Below are 20,619 nucleotides of genomic sequence, written 5' to 3'. Positions count from 1 at the left end.
GAATGTCTGTGTGTGTGTTCCTATTTCGAGCTGCGACTGTGTGGAGGAGAAAATAACCAACCGCTTCTGCTTTCCGTATCATTACTTTCACATGGATTAAGCAATATGATTAAAAAAAACAGACTATGAAATTGGAACTCTCTCTCTCTCTCTCTCTCTCTCTCTCTCTCTCTCTCTCTCTCTCTCTCTCTCTCTCTCTCTCTCTCTCTCTCTCTCTCTATCTATCTATCTATCTATCTATCTATCTATCTATCTATCTATCTCTTAGACGCTAGGAATCAATCTTAACCTCCATTTTCTCTTATTTTCTTCTTCTTGTCCTTCTTGTTGCCGAATTTCTACTATTACTAACTTCATATCTTCTATCGTTTCTTTCTCGTTAACTGTCCTTCTAATCTTTCTAACTCCATGCCTCCCTTCCTCCTGTGGTCTCGCCGCACAAGGCATTCTATTTTCTCTCACCCCTATTCTGTCCATCCATCTCCTTAATGCAAGAGTTAACTGGCATTCCCAATATTTCATTCCTTTCTCTGGTAAACTCTGGAACTCCCTGCCTGCTTTCTGTATTTCCTAGGCCATTGCCCCTCTTATTTATAAAGAAAAAAAATCTACTCGATATATCTTGTTATTGTTGTTCTTATTCGTGATCTTGTTACCGAACTTCTACAATTACTAACTAACTACACAGAGGCTGTTGAACCCTATCCCTGCAGCGCCTGATTTCTGTTGTTGTCCTGGCCAGTGAGGAGCGGCGGGTGAATGTGTGTGTCGAGGGAGCTTTCGCAGAGACGCGTTCTGGGTCACATAAACACAAGGGTGACTTTATAGGAGAGATGATCACCCTTACAGACCCAGCTTGTGTTCTCCTTTCCTCTTCCTGGGTACGAGAATGTGAAGATAGAGCGAGTTTGAGATAGACAGTCAGACAGACAGAGAGAGAGAGAGAGAGAGAGAGAGAGAGAGAGGGGAGGGATTATACATGCAGATAGATAGAGATATGAGAGGATGGACAGTGCGAGCGAGCGAACGAGCACTTACACACACACACACACACACACACACACACACACACACACACACATTCTTGTTTCATGGCTGGCTAATATCTGGTCTCATTTTTCCCTTTCTTTCTTTCCTCCTCCTCCTCCTCCTCCTCCTCCTCCTCCTCCTCCTCCTCCTCCTCCTCCTCCTCTGCCTCCTCCCTACCTTAGTGATCTTCACACACACACACACACACACACACACACACACACACACACACACACACACTGAATAGTCAATCCAAGATAAATAAACACAGGGACCAGTGACCTACACACACACACACACACACACACACACACACACACACATACACACACACACACACACACACACACACACACACACACACACACATATACATATCAGACTCCACTTACAAACAGTTCCGTCCTTCCATCCAGGCGTATCGTGTTTCCTATACATGATTAATTAAAAGCCCCTGCCAGCCAAGTTACTGCTGCTGCGGAGGAGGAGGAGGAATGACCAGAAGACTCTTATCATTTCATTCCACTGCGATACGCTGTTTTTTTTCATCCCGCACGAGAGACCTAAACAGTATTATTAGTAAATACTTGTTGCCTTGCCTATCCCGACCTCACTTGCTATGTATATATTGACTAGTTCTCATTCTCCTCCTCTTCCTCCTCTTGCTTCTCCTCCTCCACCTCCTCCCCTACCTCCATCATCTTCATCATAATCAGCAGCAGCCTATATGATTCCAGTGCGGAACAAAAGCAATCCTTAATGCCTGAAGTGTGTGAAAGGAGACGTCAAGCCATATAATATGCCACGCTGGCTTGTGGCGTCTTGGCTTAGTTGCTGGGATGCAAGGTCACAACTCCTCGCCCTGCATCCCGTACCTGTTCCTTGCTACGGTGTGAAAGAAGACAAGTTAAACTGCCTTTAACTTAACGGGGATTGGAACGTCAGCATACATTTCTCAGCGCTTTTCAAGACTAAGAGAATCAGACTTATTCGTCCGTCTCAGGGTTACTCCCATTGTCTTTGCACTCGTGTTTTAATGTGTTCTTAATCATGGAGTCTGTCGTGCTATTTAATTGGTGGTAACGGCGTACTGCAATGCCCTGTGGCCCCATCGCCGAGCCCCGTCAAGGTACAGGTCAACTACGCCACTCCCAAAACCCAGTTGGCTTCACTTAAGCGCCATGACGTCACGCTGTGCTTCAAGAGTGCGCAATCTCTATCTGCAAAAAGGAATGGATTTAATTTTTGTGCCATCTGGGCGGGGTCTTGTGAAGCCGTTCATTAGTAATGTGAGACAGTGTAGGAAAATGATAACCTTACTCCGCAGTAAACAAAATTTGAATTATTTAAGAGGGGAAGAAGTATAACTTTTTTCCTCTTGTGGCAAAACAGCATTTGATGTTTTTCTAGACACCCACAAGCCACGGTTGGAGTTAAGAGGCGACTGTTTGTATTTCTTAACGGTCGAATTACAGTGGATGCCTGGCGGTGGATTCGCTGTGTTGCGTCTTAGAATCATGACTCGAGGGTGCGGAGGGCAACCCAAGCCTGGCCGTGGGCGGGGCTCGGCAGGGCGCGGCGGGGCGCGGCGCGGCGCCCAATGGCGACGGTCTAGTTTTGGAAATGTGTTCCCACGTTTTCCTGGTTTTGATTGCCTTGAATTTTATTCAGCATGAAACTATAACTTATCGTGGTCCGTGTTCATGTCATCGATACGAGGAAGCAATTTAGCGCACCTGACGCGATTTTTCCAGTTACAATTGAACTTTTCCCGAAAGTTTTATTTTAATTGATTTATTTTCTTGTTTTTTCATGGAGTGAGTTACGAGTCTCGGATTTGTCGCTGTTTTATCATAGCATGCCTAAATGTGACTTCCTCGTGCATAATGTAGTGCAGACACTTCTTGCATAGCGTGTCTCCTGGTGTGACCCGGATTGACCTTGCTCTGGAGAGAAGGAAGGGAAGTACTTACCCGCGTCTGCATGCCGGTAGATCCACGCCCATATCAGTCCCTGCAGGATGAGACGGAGGCGCTGGGCCCTGTCCATGGTAGCGAGAGTGGCTACTCTCAGGCCTTAGAGGTGTCCGCGCCACGCCCGCATAGCGCTCCCCCTCCCTCACTCGTTCCTCACCATGACAGGACCCGGTATGGCAGTCTTCTCTGCCCTGCCGCCTGTGCCCAAGACCCGCAAGTGCCTTTGCCCAACCTGTCGTTCCTCGCGCCAGTGCACGCCCACACCCTACGTCACTGCCTTTCCCCGCCCCTTTGCGCTTCCCGAGGCCTTGGGTCCAGACACCCTCCCAAGGCGGGCTGCTGCACCGCTGAAGGATTCTCAAGGCAGCAGGGGACGCGCAGACGTGGATCGTGCGAGTGGCAGCGGGGTGAAGGAAGGGCCACGGTGGCACTGGGCGCGGGTGCCACTCGTTACACCTGCACCACCCAGCTGCCTCACCCACACCCTCCGCCATGCCTTTCTCCCTCCCGTCCAAATCTCTACCCGCGCCGCGCCCCACCCAGACAGACCCCGCCGTTCTCCCTTCCCGGAATACTGCGTCCATTCTTGTTGTCGAAAAAATTGTTCTCTACGCTCCTCGATGGCCGCCTGACCTCCGTGACCTCTGCGTTATTGAAAGGTCCCCCGCGACACATAATTCAAGTCGCTCGCGAGCCCTTAGTAAACAGACCGTTAATTTGGTGGTTTCTTGCAACTGTTGAATTAAATGCGTGGGTGAAACGGGAGGTGACTGTGTGTGTGTGTGTGTGTGTGTGTGTGTGTGTGTGTGTGTGTGGACTTTTATGGGTGTGTTTGTGTGTGCGCGATCTCTTCTATGCATTACTCATTAAATCTCGTAATTACAGTTTATTTGCATTTTTATACATTCCTTCCTCTTCTTTCCATCACATCTACTACCTAAAATGTATGTACATGCATGATACATCCATTTATTACCTTGAATGAGTATCTGAATATGTTTTAATTTCATAGGTTCTTCTTTTCTCTTTTCCTTATCTCCCGTAACTCTGCTTCTGGTCACCGAATGCCTGGCTCATGATTAACCGCAGCCCTTGCTTCGCCCCCGCCCATCCAGAGACTTTAGAGCATCGGTTACGTGGTGGTGGAGGTGGTAGTGAGGGTAAGCGAGGGGGGCATGAGTGGAGGCGAGGGGGACATGAGACGCAGGGAGGCGCCAACATTGCTCGCCTCGCTAATGTATCTGTCAGGTTGTGTGTGTGTGTGTGTGTGTGTGTGTGTGTGTGTGTGTGTGTGTTTATCCATCCACTCGTCTGTCTCTCTTTCTCTGTCTGTTTTCCTGTCTATCTGTTCTTCCGTCTGTTTGTTTGCATATGGTATAAAAAAAATTAATAAAAAGTAAATATTGAACTAGTTTAGCTGTGTAAATTTTGGTGTTAACAATGAGAAAGGGGGGAGGAGAGTTGCATCACAGGAAGTTAATGGTAGTCTTCAGTTTTTTTTTTCCTCTCCCCTCCCAATGCAGATAATGTCCATCTGCTTCGTCGGACAAGACAGTGAATCTCAAATCCCACGGGAACTTTTGCTATTTTTAACCCGTCTACTGCATTTATGTATTTATGCTTTCCTCTGTGTTTTATCAGTGGAGTGCAACCGTGAGAACGTCCAAATGTGTGTGTGTGTGTGTGTGTGTGTGTGTGTGTGTGTGTGAGTGTGTTTGTGTGGATGGGTGGGAGAGTGGGTAGGATGGATTGCATTAAATTTTGTATTCATTCGTCCTTGGAATCAGAATAAAAAGTATTGCTTAGTAATTCGGTCTTTTTTTTTTTTATGTAAAAAGGGCTTTAGCTAAGGGCAACAAAAGAGAGAGAGAGAGAGAGAGAGAGAGAGAGAAAGGAAGCCTCACTGAAGGTGCCAGTCCTGTCCGAAAGAATAATTTAAATTATGTACATACGTGGAGACATATCTTGAAACCTCCAAAATAAAATAACCGCAGGAATCAGATTTGGATTTAAGGGAGAGGTTAGAGTAGGTGACCGATAAAATAGTGTAACTTAACGCTGGATGAGATCAGGTCATGTCATGTGAACCTGACTTGTAGTGTCGTTAGGAGTTGGTGGGAGACAGAATTCAAGCGTGGCACGGTGCACTCCAAGCTGGGACACGCGCACTTCTTGATGAAAAGGCTTTATTAAATTAGAATAAGTGGATAAAAATAATTCAGCGTCCTTGACTATTTCAAGAAGAAAACTCGGCAACTCATTAAACCAGCAGTTTATCGAACTGTCTTGACGAAAAAAAAAAAAAATGTAAGACGTGAGTGGTGGAGTGGGGCAGAATTTTGTCTTATCTCCCAAAATATACTCCTGACGAAGCCGGATGTGTATATTTGTTTAATGTTCTAAAATTGTTAGGGGCAAGAAAAACAGGCTATTAATTGGCGTGGTACAGACCCGCCGCGGTGATTCGAGGTAAAATTTTCTGGTCTAACACCGTGAAGGAAAATTACCTCAGTTTGGATTCTGTGAGAAAAAATAAATAAATTACTCGGGAGACGAGACTCATGCAGAGCTCTTGTTACAATGATATTTATGTTTCCATAACTGACACGATACAACAACAAAAATGTCGCGAACGGCCGCGCAAAGTAGGATGGAAGCAGGAAGCGCTTCCTGTTCGTGCTGGAAACAGGCAGCTGTTCAGAACTCGTCTTTCCTGATCCATGACTGGCCTGGAAAGCACCCCAGGGAAACACAGTATTCTTATCACACGATCAGGCGCTGCATGCTAGATTGCCTCACTAAATTACCACCCATTTTGGGCATGTGTCCAGGAGGGGACGCATCTACTTCTTTTTCAACTCGGCCGTCCTATAAAAAGACTTGGTGGTGAATCATTACCTCTTGTGAAACCTTGCACATAGATTCAAGTAGGACCTGCGGCTATTTTTTAGGGAGAAGTGACCTCTAGTAATTAGAGTGCGTTGAGAATTCATTGCTCTCATTTGCAGTATTTTGGTCCTCCGTCATTACTATTATCACCCTAAATAATTTTACTCCAGAACCAAGACCTTCCCAAGTGATGAGGTCGGCGTATTAAGGCACACACCACGCCACGCTGGCCTGTCTTGGCTGGGTTGCCTGGGTTACACGGCGAGGTTCTCTGGTTGTAAGGTCACAGCTTCCCACCTTACTTCCCTCCCCTGTCCTCTGCCAGATGAACAGGAGTTAACAGTGTGAAAGGCCAGATTATCATTAACCGGCCGGGATTCGAACTCAGAATCTCTTAGATATTGGTCGAACATACTAAACAATGCACTACCTGATTGCTCTTCTTTGTGTGTGTGTGTGTGTGTGTGTGTGTGTGTGTGTGTGTGCTTGCTTGCTTGCTTTCCATGTTTTTCATAACTCCATTAATGCCCTCACCACATGAAAAGAATTCCATGAAATCTACTTATATATAACATGGAGGAGAATAAATCGAGTGAAGGAAATTAAATTACGTTGGAAGGGAACCACAAAGAGATGACTGAAAAACAAACAAGAAGAAAGAGAAGAACAAACAGAGTAAAGGAAATTTAATTACCTAGGAAGGGAATCACAAAGAGATGACAGAAAAAAGCAAGAGAGAGAGAGAGAGAGAGAGAGAGAGAGAGAGAGAGAGAGAGAGAGAGAGAGAGAGAGAGAGAGAGAGAGAGTAAAGGTGAGGGAGGAGGATGGGTGGGGAGACGGAAGTGAGGAAATGAGTCAAGAAAAGAAAGGAAGAAGGGAAGGAGACAATATCCTGCAGCGAAAACAAACAAGTTCCAGAACTGGGTATTTTCTCCTCTGTGTCTTTCCTTCTACTCTGCCTCACATTATTCAGATATTCATTCTTTTATTTCTCTAAATATTCACCAAATTACTTATATGCAGTTGTCCTACTTGTATATCTCTATCTACTACTTTCATTTTTTTTTTCATTAACACACCAATTATCATCCATTTTGATGAATGTACTACGTTGTATGCAAGGACTGCCAAGTGTAGGCCTACCGGTTTCTTGCAGCTTCCCTTATATTCTTAAATTCCTATTTGCCTCACTGTGACTGCCTCTACTCAAGAGTGGCAAGATAATCTGGCTCGAGTTTAGAGCAAAATTTTAAGACACCACGGGAAAGTATAACGTAACTCAAGTGACCACGGAACTCAAAAGGTACTAATTTCCCAGCAGTCAAAGAGCACGACCCTGAGTATAAGTCGATAACCTGTAAGTCACCCAACCAATTCCTCGGAGTCTTGCCACAGGTGCTTCCTTACCTACCTACCCTGGGAGAATGGGTGGACAATGGACAGGTGACACAGCTGCTTGTCACGTGCCCTGGCCAGGAATTGAGGCCGTAACGTGTTGGGTGGGCGGCAGCTCCGTGACAACCACTCTGACCATTAAGCCGTGGACAACAACAGAAGATTGGAAAAGCGCGCCGTTCTTTCCTCTAGTATGGAAGGGACGAGTCCGGTGCGACCCCAGCGAGGGAGGTGACGTTTAGGGTTCAACTGTTTTATTGGGGATGACGAGGGAACTAAATTCAAGCTTTATATAAATTCAACAGCACTTTCACTGTGTTATTTATTTATTCATCTATCTATCTAGTATCTATCTGTTTAGATATCTATCTATATTTCTATTTATCTGTATACTCTGCTTATTTTTGGTGAACATATTGTGAACATATATCTTGTATGATGAGTTGTGAGGATTATATGTTTATAAAGTATCAAATTCTCTCTCTCTCTCTCTCTCTCTCTCTCTCTCTCTCTCTCTCTCTCTCTCTCTCTCTCTCTCTCTCTCTCTCTCTCTCTCTCTTTCTCAACAACATTTATTTGCATTCGAAACATGAAGATTTAATGTTTACACTCCACTTTATTTACTCTCTCGACATTTATTAGTTTTCAATCTGCACTGTTTGGCTTCACCGATTTAGTCCTCTGCGTATTTGTTACCATGTAAGAATGACGGTGAATAACAGCCCCTGAGATGAAGATCGGTTTGGGCACCTTATATCGGCTACTTTTGACAAGCTATAGTGGAAGTAAGGGGAGTTTTCGAGTGTAATTTCATGATACTATCGATAGTTTAACAAGTATTCTGCATCATCAGTAAGAAAAACACTCCTAAGAACACGAGTCATGGTTGTGATAAGAGCCAACCGTTTAGGAATATGGGTCGAAGGGCGGCTCTTCCCTTCTTAGCGTAGATCAGTGGTAATACTCCTACATTCCAACACTCCTCGCTCCTGTGCATCGCCTCAGGACATTTGACAGGGAGAGGAAGCTTAGCGGGAAATCTGCCTTATCAAAATCCAATTCTTCCGTTTCCCCAATGCTATATTTCCTGTTGTACTCGTCTTCTATCTTATCAAAATGTTTACTACTGATTTCCACCGTTATTTTTACTAACATCAGCGTCTTCATGCAGTACCTTGCTTTATTTATGTATTGTACCTTTGCATTGTTTTTGTTTTCCACCTACGCTCTTTTAGTAGTTTTAGTCTTAGTAGGTGTACAGATCTTACTTCAACTATTCACCAAAATACATTCGCTTTATCAAAATCTAATTCTTCCACTTGTGTGTTACATTTGCTGCGGTCTGTTTTTCCTCCAAGTTATCAAAATGTCTGTGTTAGTGACTTCCACCGCTCTCACCACTAATGTGAACACCATTTTTATGTAGTATCTTGCATTATTTTCCTTTTGTAATCATTTTATAGTTTAGTCTGAATAGTGTCACAAATCCTTACTTTATCTATACATCGCGATATCTTCTCATATACGTAACCATTCCTCTCTTGCTTTACCTTACACCATAAGACCTCTGATACCTGACGCCTTTCCACTTCATTAACTTAAATCCCTTTTATTCACACGTTTATGTAGGGGACAGGAAGCCATTAATACCAATATCTTCATCCCACATCAATTCTATCATCACCATTCCTTAGTACTCCCATCCTCATTTTTTTTTTTATTGCGTGTTTATTTATGTATTTATTCATTTATTTATTTATTCATTTATTCATTTATTTATTTATTTATTTATTTATTCATTCATTTGTTTATTTATGTAAGACGGACACTAGCTTAGGACAACAAGAAGGAGGTAAAAAAAAAAAAAAAAAACGCTCCATTGATGACAGCAAACCATTAACACCACTATTTCCCACATGAACACCACCACCATCACCATCACCATTTCCTAGTACTCCCATCACCACTACTTTTCACGCCTACTTGAACCTCACAACCACCGCAACTACCATCACCACAAGACGAGCATCAACGCCTCAATGATGGCCACATTACCACAGCTACCTCACACGATCTCCAGACAAGTAGCCACACCGCCAGCAAGTCACGCCTGGCCGCTTATACCTTACCTCGAGTACACGGCAAGGAGGGAAGCGGTGGCTGTGTATGGGAGCTGGTTCTTGACTGGCTGGACTTGAATGGGATTGGGATAATTTGGGTTGGGTTGGGTTTTGTTAGGTTGGGTTGGGTTTTGTTAGGTTGGGTTGGGTTTATTAATATTTCTTCTTTTTCTCTTTTTCTTTCTTCTCCTGATTCTTCTTCTTCTTCTTCTTCTTCTTCTTCTTCTTCTTCTTCTTCTTCTTCTTCTTTCTTCTCCTGATTCTTCTTCTTCTTCTTCTTCTTCTTCTTCTTCTTCTTCTTCTTCTTCTTCTTCTTTCTTCTCCTGATTCTTCTTCTTCTTCTTCTTCTTCTTCTTCTTCTTCTTCTTCTTCTTCTTCTTCTTCTTCTTCTTCTTCTTCTTCTTCTTCTTCTTCTTCTTCTTCTTCTTCTTCTTCTTCTTCTTCTTCTTCTTCTTCTTCTTCTTCTTCTTCTTCTTCTTCTTCTTCTTCTTCTTCTTCTTCTTCTTCTTCTTCTTCTTCTTCTTCTTCTTCTTCTTCTTCTTCTTCTTCTTCTTCTTCTTCTTCTTCTTCTTCTTCTTCTTCTTCTTCTTCTTCTTCTTCTTCTTCTTCTTCTTCTTCTTCTTCTTCTTCTTCTTCTTCTTCTTCTTCTTCTTCATACTCTTCTTCCCCGTCTTCTTTTTTTTCTTCATCTCATTCTCCTTTCCCTTCTTCTTTCTCTTCTTCTCTCTGTCATCCTCTCTTCACACGTTCATCTTTCTGGCTCGAGTTGTGCCTCAGGGTTGAGAAAATTTTGCTGTGAGTTCTGCGAGTTTTTGGTTGCGGAGGAAATTGCTTGCACCTTGTGTTTTCATGTGTCTGGACACGAGGCAGGCAGACAGGCAGGCAGCAGGCAGAAAGAAAGAAAGACAGGCATGTAGACAGACAAACACATGGACATATCATAAGCAGACAGACTGACAGACATGATGATACGTGAGAACAGATACCACGAGACATGTTGATCTATAACAACATCAGGAATAGGAATAAAACCAACCTCTAGAGCATTCACTTACAGTAGTGTATGGGAGTTAGCTTCACTCTAAAATAAATGGAATTCAAGCAGTAATATCAGTTTTGCGTCACGCCGGTAACTGCATCAGACAGAGGAGCAGTTTGGGTCAGTTTTAATGTTGCATTCGTATCAAATACTCAAAGACAGAACAGTTTCGTCGCGCTATGGAGTTGTTCATTTATTTCTTTATTTTATTTTCTACAGGCTTTGGCACGATATGATTTCGTTGTTGCTGCGCATTGGTCACTCAATCAATCAAGCAATCAATCGGTCACTCTTTTTAAAATTCAATTATGCGAAAATAAGAATCAGGAATATTTTAAGTACCTCTTATTTGAACGATCTGTTAAATTACCTTATTGTTTCGACACAGTATACAATCAGTCTGTCTATCTATCCGTCTATCTATCTATCTATCTATCTATCTATCTATCTATCTATCTATCTATCTATCTATCTATCTATCTACACTTACCTACCTATCTATCTTCACAGGCCCAATTCAAACAAAAAACAAGATCCAATGTTGCTTTATTCACGTATCTTTTATTTATACAATGAATATAATGCTTATGCAATGACAAATAAACATCAACATTTTTCACTGGATGCCAAGTGAAATTTGTTAATCAGTTTACATGCATGGAATACATTTACGATACCAGACAGGAGAACGATGAAAGGATACATGTCATTAGCTCGCTATCGTAAAGCATCTGATGCATACCTGATGCTCCATTGTGTGGCCAGGGGAACGAACGGAATAGCAAACGTCAGGTGAGGTGTTGCTGTCGACTGGAAGTTTCCCGGTAAAGCAGACCTACCAGATGACTAATAGTTTAACAGTTTATTGAAAGAAAAGTGCGTATGAGGTAGAAGAAAAAGAGAAAGGGGAAGCGTTACAAAAGAAGGAGATAACAGCAAGAATTAAGTAAAAAGCATCCATAAGAACGCAAGAATATAAGGGAAGCCGCAAGAAGCTAATGACCCATAAAACGGTTAATTTTTTTTCCACATATCATACTTATTCATAAATCTAACTCTTTAAAGCTCTCTATTGATTCGGTACTAAATATCTCACTGTTGAGTCTATTTCAGTCACCCACTAATCTGCAAGAACATAAGAACATGAAAAAATACAGTACATCTACACATGGCAGTACCTGTATAAAATGTAACACTATATTCAGCTACGTCATCCCTATCAATAAATTCATAACTCGGCACTAAATATATTATAAGTGAGTCTCTTCCAATCATCTGTCTCTCTGTTTGAGGACCAATTCCTTCCTGTGGAGCTTGCTTGAATCCTGTACTTCTAGTCCTATCCTGATTCTTAACCCCATGAATTTTGCATATATCATACGACTCAAATCTCTCTCTATAAGACTCAAATACCTCTATCAGATCGTCTCTTACTCTACGCCATTCAAGCTATAGGTGGCTAACTATGTATGACATGTGTGAAGGTTTGGAATAGATTGTGTTAGTGCCGGACGAAGCAAGGCGAAGGAGGAAGCAAGCATTAGGAAGGTTTTGGTAGAGAGAAGCTTCAGGTCCTCGCTGTTCGCTAAACAATCGATGGTTAGAAGTCCAATAACTTACCGCACTTCTGTGTTTTGTCCTTTTCCTCTCAAGTCCTCAGATCTGCTCACAGACTAGGATTTTTTTCTTCTTTTTTTTCAGTATATGATCAGTCTAGGATCTTTTTTATGGTATTATTAGAGGACTTGACGGTGAAAGAAAATGGTGAAGGTGAACACAGAGGAAGTGTGTGCAGCTGGCTGTGACCGTGACTAATATACCACAATGTTTTATTCATAGTAGGTGTGTGTGTGTGTGTGTGTGTGTGTGTGTGTTTATCTCATTCCTAATCATGAATTTTTGTTGTTCTCATTTGTGGTGGAAATTGCTAGACAGGAGGAAGCGAGAAGGACCGAAGAGGTTTTTTAATGTATTGAAGAAAGACAAGCGGTTGATGCGTGCAATAGAAGATGCAAAAGAGAGTAAAGTGGAGACGAGTGATCCGCCGTGGCGACCCACAGTAGCAGCAGCAAGAAGAAAACGAATTAATGATACTTCTGGTGAGAAAATTATAAACTGGTTTGGTCCTTAATAAATATAATGGAGAGTCGCAATGCATGAAGGCCCAACGTATAATGCTAGTTCGTCAAATGAGCAGGAAGACGGTAGAACATTAAAAGAAGAAGAAAAAAGCTACTGTCAGCATACGGAAGAAAAAAATAGATTGACAAATGTAAAGATGACTTGTATACTAAAAATAATGTTATAACTAAGTCGTTCGTCGTACTAGCAGTTATTAAAGATAACTGTTCTATTAACTCCTATTAGTAAATATGTAAAGGAGAAATAGAGCCATTACTGATATCCTGTAAGCGTGGTTGGAGCGTGTGCAGTACACTCCAAAAGGGATGTTATAACTAGGTCGTCAGCCGTAGAAATTTTATACAGGTAAATTTACGAACAGTTCTTGAAGATAACTGTGATATTAACTCCTACTAGTGAATGCTTAAAGGGAGAAGATACGACTATTATTAATGTAAGCGTGGCCGGAGTGTGTGCTGAGCTACTGCACGGATGAAATATTAGCGCGGCGGGAGGTGATAACTCCGCGTGATTTATTGCCGACAAAGGGGAAAATTTATCTCTTTTACGACGTCGTGTGTAAGAAGAAAAGCAAACACCATGGCACTCAGGCACACACACACTACCTGTCAGCTACGCGGCTTCTTGGCATCATTACCTGATGACTGGCACCAACCGGCGTCTTAAGTTAATAGCGGAACATTTACAATGGAAAGTCCCGTGGTTGTATTACCGTCATATGAGCATGTGTAGTACTAGCGACTGATTTCTCTAAAGAACTACGAGACCTGTGAACTGAGAACCGGCAACCTTACAATGTACTTGTTGATTTTGTTAAGAGTAATACAGAGACTGATTGCGTGATTTACATTAAGACTGATTTGTTGAGTTACACTAATGCGCCACAACATAGCGGTCATGTAGCGCCGTAAATAAAAACAGAGAATAATCACATCATTAGAAGTGTCACTGTGACTGGATGTGTATACTCTTGAAGTCAGTTTTTACACTAGTTCATGTGGGGAAGTGATGGCCAGGGATTGTGAGAGCATCTATTCAGTGATCTTGCTCTGGCCAAGCGATTGCATTCATCCGTGGAGGTTTCAAGGTTACTGGTCGCTGATCTACCCCACTAGTCCTTGACATGGGCGATTGTGGTGAGGATGATATGCGTAGATAGGGAGGGAGAGAGAGAGAGAGAGAGAGAGAGAGAGAGAGAGAGAGAGAGAGAGAGAGAGAGAGAGAGAGAGAGAGACGCACCGAGACCCACACACACACACACGCACACACACATGCAATGAAATCTTTCTCGTTGTAGTAAAAATAAAACGAAGAAAAAAGTAGACTGCACTACTTCCTGTCCAGAAGCCAATTTTAGTAATAATAGAGGGAAGGCAAGAAATAGAAGTGTGTGTGTGTGTGTGTGTGTGTGTGTGTGTGTGTGTGTGTGTTCTGTTCAGTGGCCGAGGCGCAGCAAGGTGGCGGTGGTGGTGGTGTCAACGGCCGCCTCCGGATGCCACCTCCACTCTTATCACCAGAACCATCATTATGTAACATGCATGTCTATTTGAACATTGCTCTTCTCTGAGCTTGACCATTTGGGACCATGACTGTTCATTTGCTGCACCCATTACGACAGAAATAGCAAGACTCGTGTGAATATACCTACGCAGGCAATGAGAGAGAGAGAGAGAGAGAGAGATAGGGTCACACACACACACACACACACACACACACACACTTGAAAGTTAAGGTTTACACTGAAACAGACACACGTACTACTTAACGTGATTGGGAGAGGCGAGTTTACACATACTCATCTGAGGATGTAAACTTTACCCCACACGTCGGGAAAATATTTCAAAATGGGTGGGATGTGCCAAGGCCTGTACTCTGAAACGCTTTGTTCTCTCATCACGACTATTTTCAAAAGGCCACAGAGATGATTAGCCGGGTTCTCAAGAATGTTTCTCCTGTTAATAATGTAGAAGTTTTCTTAATCTGTCACTAGAATCGTAAAAGCATCCTTATAAATACATGTTACTTCAATTAGGGCCTTTTGAAAGTAATGAAGGTACGGAGCAGAAGCGTTTCAGAATATAGACCACACACTCACCCAAAATTTAGATAGAGGATGGCAGCGAAGAAATGTTGCACTGGAATAATAAATCCTGAAGCTGCATCAGACAAATATCAAGGAAAGTCTTCGATATTTCGATATTCAAGTACCAACTCCAGCTTAGGAAAAAGATGAATGTTATTATATACTCAAGGAAATGTTTACTCTTACAAGTGGCGTCTTCATTACACAGGATGGCGTAGGGAAACCAACGAGACGAGCAGATAAGGTACAAGCAAATGAAGGAAATTCCTGAGATGAATATAGTTGCTAGTAGTTAGAAATTTTTTTTTTTTTATTTTATCATTTTTTCTAAGTGAAGCCAAAAGATCAGAAAGATGAATGGACCATGGAGAAGGGAAAGATGAAACATCGTCACGAAGAAAAAACGATACAAGAGTACAAGAGCAACGAATGTATTACTTCTACAGATTCAAGTATCACGGTTTTGCTCTCTGTGATACACTTGAAGATCAGGTAAAAAGAAGAAAATTGGACAGAAAATGAACGTCTTGTCAGTGAGGGAAAAGGGAGATGGTTAGTATTGTACGTGACAGCGATGTATAACTATCATGAAACAGGTTTACGCCAAGGTGAAACAAAGGGATTGAGAGGAGAGTGTGGGAGAATACTGACATGCAAGACGAACTTCACAAAAGCAACGAACGGATGTAAAAATAAAGGCAAAAAGAAAAGATGATAAGAGATCAGCTAAAACTTAAGAAAAATTTTACCAAACCAGTCTTAGCAGTGCACATGGTAGTTGTAATCTTAGACGGGGGGAAGGATAGACAAAAACAGTAATGACAAACAGTAAGCAAATGGCTTGCACGCCGTAAGAATAAATACTTTACTTAGACTGAGTGAAGATTCCCAACCTCGTAATTTTTTTTTTTTTTTATTGTTAATGACAGAACATAAAAACATAACGCAAATTGGGGGAAGCCATCAGGCCTACTTATGGCAGTTTATGTACAAATTATCTATATGATAAAGAAATTGGTTCTCAGATAGTGTGGTAGATGAATGTAATATACTCAGTAATCAGATTGCTAGTGCCGAATCGATAGGGAGCTTTAAAAGATATATATTTAAATATATGGATGTAGATGATGGGTGGTATTAAATTTAACTTATGAAATAGATGGGTGTGTTTTATACAGGGACTGTTACGTGTAGGCTTGACGGCTTATGGCAGCTTCCCTTATTTTCTTATGTTCTTATGTTCTTCATTATAAATTTACCTAATCTTCTTTTAAAGGCCCCTATTGAATTGTCTATAACAGAATTATTACTAACTACATTCCAGTCATCCATCACTCCATTCGTAGAAAACACTTGGGAGTTTATTTGAGATTCTAGATTTTTTTACGTATTTTGCTGAGCAGAATATAAAACTGGGGACTAAAGAGTTTTAAGTACTCTGAATCACTTATTTTGTTTGTCGCCGTGACTTGAACGTGTGAAGAAATAATATTACTTTATTCCGAAATGTAAAGCAGTGAAATCAAGACCACTTTGAACTGTAAATTTAAAAAAAAAAAAAAAGTTAAACCATAAGCTCAAAAACCAAGAAAATCATCTAGAAAACAAATTCAAAACCACTTGAGATCTGATAAACATAGCATATTTGTGGCCCTCAGTTATATCGCTAAAAACACACTGAGGGGGGCAGGTAATCACTGTGATCCGGGGAGGTGCAGGTGTGTTGTGGCCTACGTGCTGGAGGGAAGAAAAATAAAATAACATCATTCGAGAAAGAGTAAAGAACAGCCACACAGTTTATTATGTATGCTTCGTTCAGCTAAAACAAACAGTGAGAGAGAGAGAGAGAGAGAGAGAGAGAGAGAGAGAGAGAGAGAGAGAGAGAGAGAGAGAGAGAGAGAGAGAGAGAGAGAGAGAGAACTGGTGACTAAGCGTAGAAGGATGAGAAAGAATAAAAGAATGCAGTAAGGAGAGAGAGAGAGAGAGAGAGAGAGAGAGAGAGAGAGAGAGAGAGAGAGAGAGAGAGAGAGAGAGAGAGAGAGATGAAGTGATGACTAAGCGTAAAAGGAGAACAAAAGAAATAGAAAAAGATTCATTACGACACAAAGCAAACAGAAGGCGTTTCCTGCAAGTGAGTTTCAATAGAGAGTGGATGCAAAGGAAGCAATACGATGAAGTGGCGGAAGGGGCGAAGGCAGGCCAGCTGACGTGGTGACGAGGGAGGCGGGCGTGATGGGAGTTACAGGGGCGGGAGCTGGCGGGAGGTGGGCGGCCGACATAACACTGACACTGACGCAGGAGATAGAAGGGAAGGAATTCGTCGTGATATTAACCCTCTGAATGCTACGTAATAAGAGGATAGGAACGTAAAAAAATAAAGATTGTAAAAGCCCAGTTGACCTACACAAAGCAGCTCCTAAGCCATTAAAACGTGACATATGCCATGACTATATGACACTTGTTTCTTCTTCCACAGACGATTTCATTGAGAAAGAATGATACGAAAGGCATTGAATTATTTGAATGACTGTTTCTCATTGGAATTTTTTTTTTAATCATGCTCAAAACTTGCACCAGATCAGACCATTTTATTTTATTAAGTTGAGGTGACCGTAGTAGTCAAAAAATAAGTAAATAAATAAGTAAATAAGGTATCTTCAGATGTTTATATTGTGATCTCATAGGAATGAACTGACACATCAAACATTTATGTGACCAAGTATAATGATACGTTTTTCTACAAGAGTATCTTAGTAGGAGGTAGAGAGTGAAGAGGCGGAAGATGAGCATTAGCACGTACTAGATGTGATAGATGCTGCTGTTGTTGTTGTTGTTGTTGTTGCTGTTGTTGTTGGGGAAGGAGGAGGAGGAGGAGAAGGAGGAAAAGATAAGGAGTAGATGATGGATGAAAGCTTATTATACTGTTATTATCAATCATTTAAAAGAAATCGTAGTGAGGATCAGTCATCTTTCATACCAACACATTCATTTAAGTCATCAAGATTAGTTTTCCCATCTATTCTTTTTTTTTTTTCTGGCATAAGTTATCAAAACGAGTTACACAAGAGTTCAACCAACTACATCCTTCACGCCCCCAGCAACCCTGATCTGGTGTCCCTCAAGCACCCACGGCCAATGAGCTGTTGTGGATCCCTGAGTATTTTTCTGCCTTTTGGATCGCATAATATCAGCTGTCTCGGCTGCTTCTTGGGAGGGTTACCATAGCATGTGTTAGGTCAAGTCACGTTATGTCACCTAACCTATCAGGCTTACATAACAAACTAACTTATCGTAACCTAATTTAACACTTACCACGAGGAGCTATGATGGCTAATCTTCATGTGATCCTTCAACTTTCCCATTGTGTCTGTTTTTTTTTTCTTTTTTTTTTTGCGGGGGGGGGATCTCATAGAGTGATGGAGGAACATTTGCTACTTCCTTCATTTTCCTAACTTATATTGACAATTGCCTGTCCTCCATATTGTGAAACGCTTTATCCTCGCATAACAACTGTTTTCAAAGTCCATAGAAATGACAAATCAAATTATCGTGTGTATTATCCCATTAATTATACAGAATCCTTCTTAAACTATCACGAGAATCATAAAAAAAAAAAAAAATGAAAACCCGACCCCCAATAGCTCCCATGAGAATCTGTTGAAAGTAATAGAGACAAGACGCCGAAATGTTTGAGAATGCGGCGCCTGGTGTCATGGGGCGGCACGTGTTGGATTGGCTGCATGATCACAACTGACTGGGGCAAAATGGTACAAATTGTGCAAGTGTTGTGCGTGGAAGCAGCAGCTGTGCATCCTTGGTGTGTCGTAGCCTTGGCTCGGCGGGGAAGTGGTGTTTATCGCTGTGGTATTTCTCTGTGTCTGCCTGGGCGCTTCTGGTATCTTTACAGAGCGACAGGGGGCTCTTGGAATAAATTCATTGGTATCGCACATGCGGTGAGTCATGGGCGAGGCAGCTGAGACATGAGACGGTGGTGGGCTGGTTAGTGAAATTGTTCAAACTAATTATGCTCGCCTCTTGCGGTTATAACTTATGTGTGATAATTACATGGGATTAAATGCGTGCCAGATTGAGAGAGGAGGGCTAGTGTTATAATTGTCATGATATAATTATTTGGGTTAAGCTAAAGCATTTTCATTTTGGTAATATTTAGAGCAGTGAGAAAAATATATATGTGCGATAATTACATGGGTTTAGATTCTTGCCAGATAGAGGGTGGCTGGTGTTATAATCGTCGTTGTCCGAGGCTAAAACCTTTTCACTTAGCATTCTCTCACAGCGGTGGGAAAAAAAATGTTTGCGTGGACACCGAATAAAAGTTGATATGAGGTTAATCATGTCTTTTGAGGCAACACCATATAAGATTTGTAAAAGTTATAAATTATGGGAAACTTTGGCAATGAAAGAGACTATCTTCATTTTTTTTTCCGCAGTATGAAGATTGTAATACCAATATGTACACGTCAGGTTTAAAGTGGTTAGTCTTGCTATCGTCATGGTTATATCATTACGTAGATTAGACTATAATCTCTTAGCATCTGCCGCGTCTTGCGGTCACGTTTCTCTTTTCCTAGCTGGTGCCAAATTAAAAGCAGTGAGAAGTAAATCGGCGTCACACTTTTACATAAGTTTTCATCTCTTTTTCTACCTGCTCGGTTTATCTCAGCAGTGGAATTCAGAAGATAAGAAAATAAGAGGATTGCAAATAACTTTCACAATAAATACTTAAAGGTTTCCACGTCTTTGAATCTTCTTTTAACACGCTTTATTGGAGGTTTACATGCAATTTTCATGGTTCCAACGTTCATTTGACAAGTATTATGCACCATCAATAATAAATCACCCATGAGAAATCGACTATTCATCTCTGTGGCCTTTGAAAATAATCCTTATGAGAGCCTGGTGTGTTTCGAAGTACGGGGACCAGGGAAGACAGGAGCGAGAGAATGAAGGAGACCGAAGCAATGCGTATAGTTAATCAAAATATGGGACTAGAATTTAAAAGACAATAGCGGAAAAGTGAAGAGACCAAAAGGAATGCGTACAGTATAGTTAATCATCGCGGAGTAGAGGCGGGAGAGACAAGAATGAATGAATGACGGGTACAAAAAGTAATGTGTGGGAGGTGGAAGGCGGGACAAAGGACGGATACAGAAGAGGAACATTAGCAAGGCCGTTCATCTTGTTTGTTAACTTTCACAGGCAAGCAGAGAGAGAGAGAGAGAGAGAGAGCACAACGGTAGAAACAGGGTTATTTTTTCTAAGTGTTATGATTCACGCGGGAGAGAGAGAGAGAGAGAGAGAGAGAGAGAGAGAGAGAGAGAGAGAGAGAGAGAGAGAGAGAGAGAGAGGGTTACTTTTTATGGTTCATGGTATATGCGGAAATGAGAGAGAGAGAGAGAGAGAGAGAGAGAGAGAGAGAGAGCGTGCGGGGGTAAATGAAGTAGATTCACACACAAGTGGAAGAAGCGTGTCGGGTAAAATTATGCTAAAGAGACAGACGTTGGCAGCTGGTCAGAGAAAGAATTTGTCTGCCTTGTTTTCGTCGCTTGAAGGTTTATTACCCTACAGACACAGACACGCCCTGTTCACCATATCATGGAGAAAGAGAGAGAAACAAGAACAATAATATTAAACAGTAAAGCTGTCTCGTTTTTGCAACTAGCTTCCTTTCATTAGTAGTAGTTTGTGGGAGAAAAATAGTAGGCTTAAGAGTGTTTATTCAGTGACGTAGTAGTTTGTTGTTATTAAAGTTATAGTGGTTGTAAATTGTTGTATACGGAAATGAGAGAGAGAGAGAGAGAGAGAGAGAGAGAGAGCAGTGTGGTGGAGTCATCAGCCGCCCACGGCCCTCCAGGGAATGCGGCCGTGGTCTGCTAGATCACTCACTCCTCACAGCCTCACACCAGTCTCAACCTCCCTCACGCA

The 20,619-nt window shown here is 41.9% G+C and overlaps 1 protein-coding gene and 1 long non-coding RNA gene across 10 annotated transcripts in view; one reads left to right on the top strand and one right to left on the bottom strand.

Moving 5' to 3' along the window:
* The window catches only part of LOC135114146 (collagen alpha-1(V) chain-like), a 48,077-nt gene extending 44,819 nt beyond the window's left edge, over positions 1 to 3,258 (bottom strand). For 2 of the 4 annotated variants that reach the window (XM_064029884.1, XM_064029886.1), the window contains exon 1: positions 3,003 to 3,258. In XM_064029884.1, coding sequence (XP_063885954.1) covers positions 3,003 to 3,078 — 76 coding nt within the window. In that variant the 5' untranslated portion in view covers positions 3,079 to 3,258. The remainder of the gene's footprint in view (positions 1 to 3,002) is intronic. The other 2 variants (XM_064029885.1, XM_064029887.1) reach the window with 1 other exon arrangement.
* Positions 1 to 20,619, top strand: part of LOC135114151 (uncharacterized) — an 81,536-nt gene that overhangs the window by 23,435 nt on the left and 37,482 nt on the right. The gene's annotated exons all lie outside the window — the stretch shown is intronic.

The sequence above is a fragment of the Scylla paramamosain genome, chromosome 27, assembly GCF_035594125.1.
Source record: "Scylla paramamosain isolate STU-SP2022 chromosome 27, ASM3559412v1, whole genome shotgun sequence".
NCBI lineage: Eukaryota > Metazoa > Arthropoda > Malacostraca > Decapoda > Portunidae > Scylla > Scylla paramamosain.
This window is presented reverse-complemented; position numbering and strand designations above follow the sequence as displayed.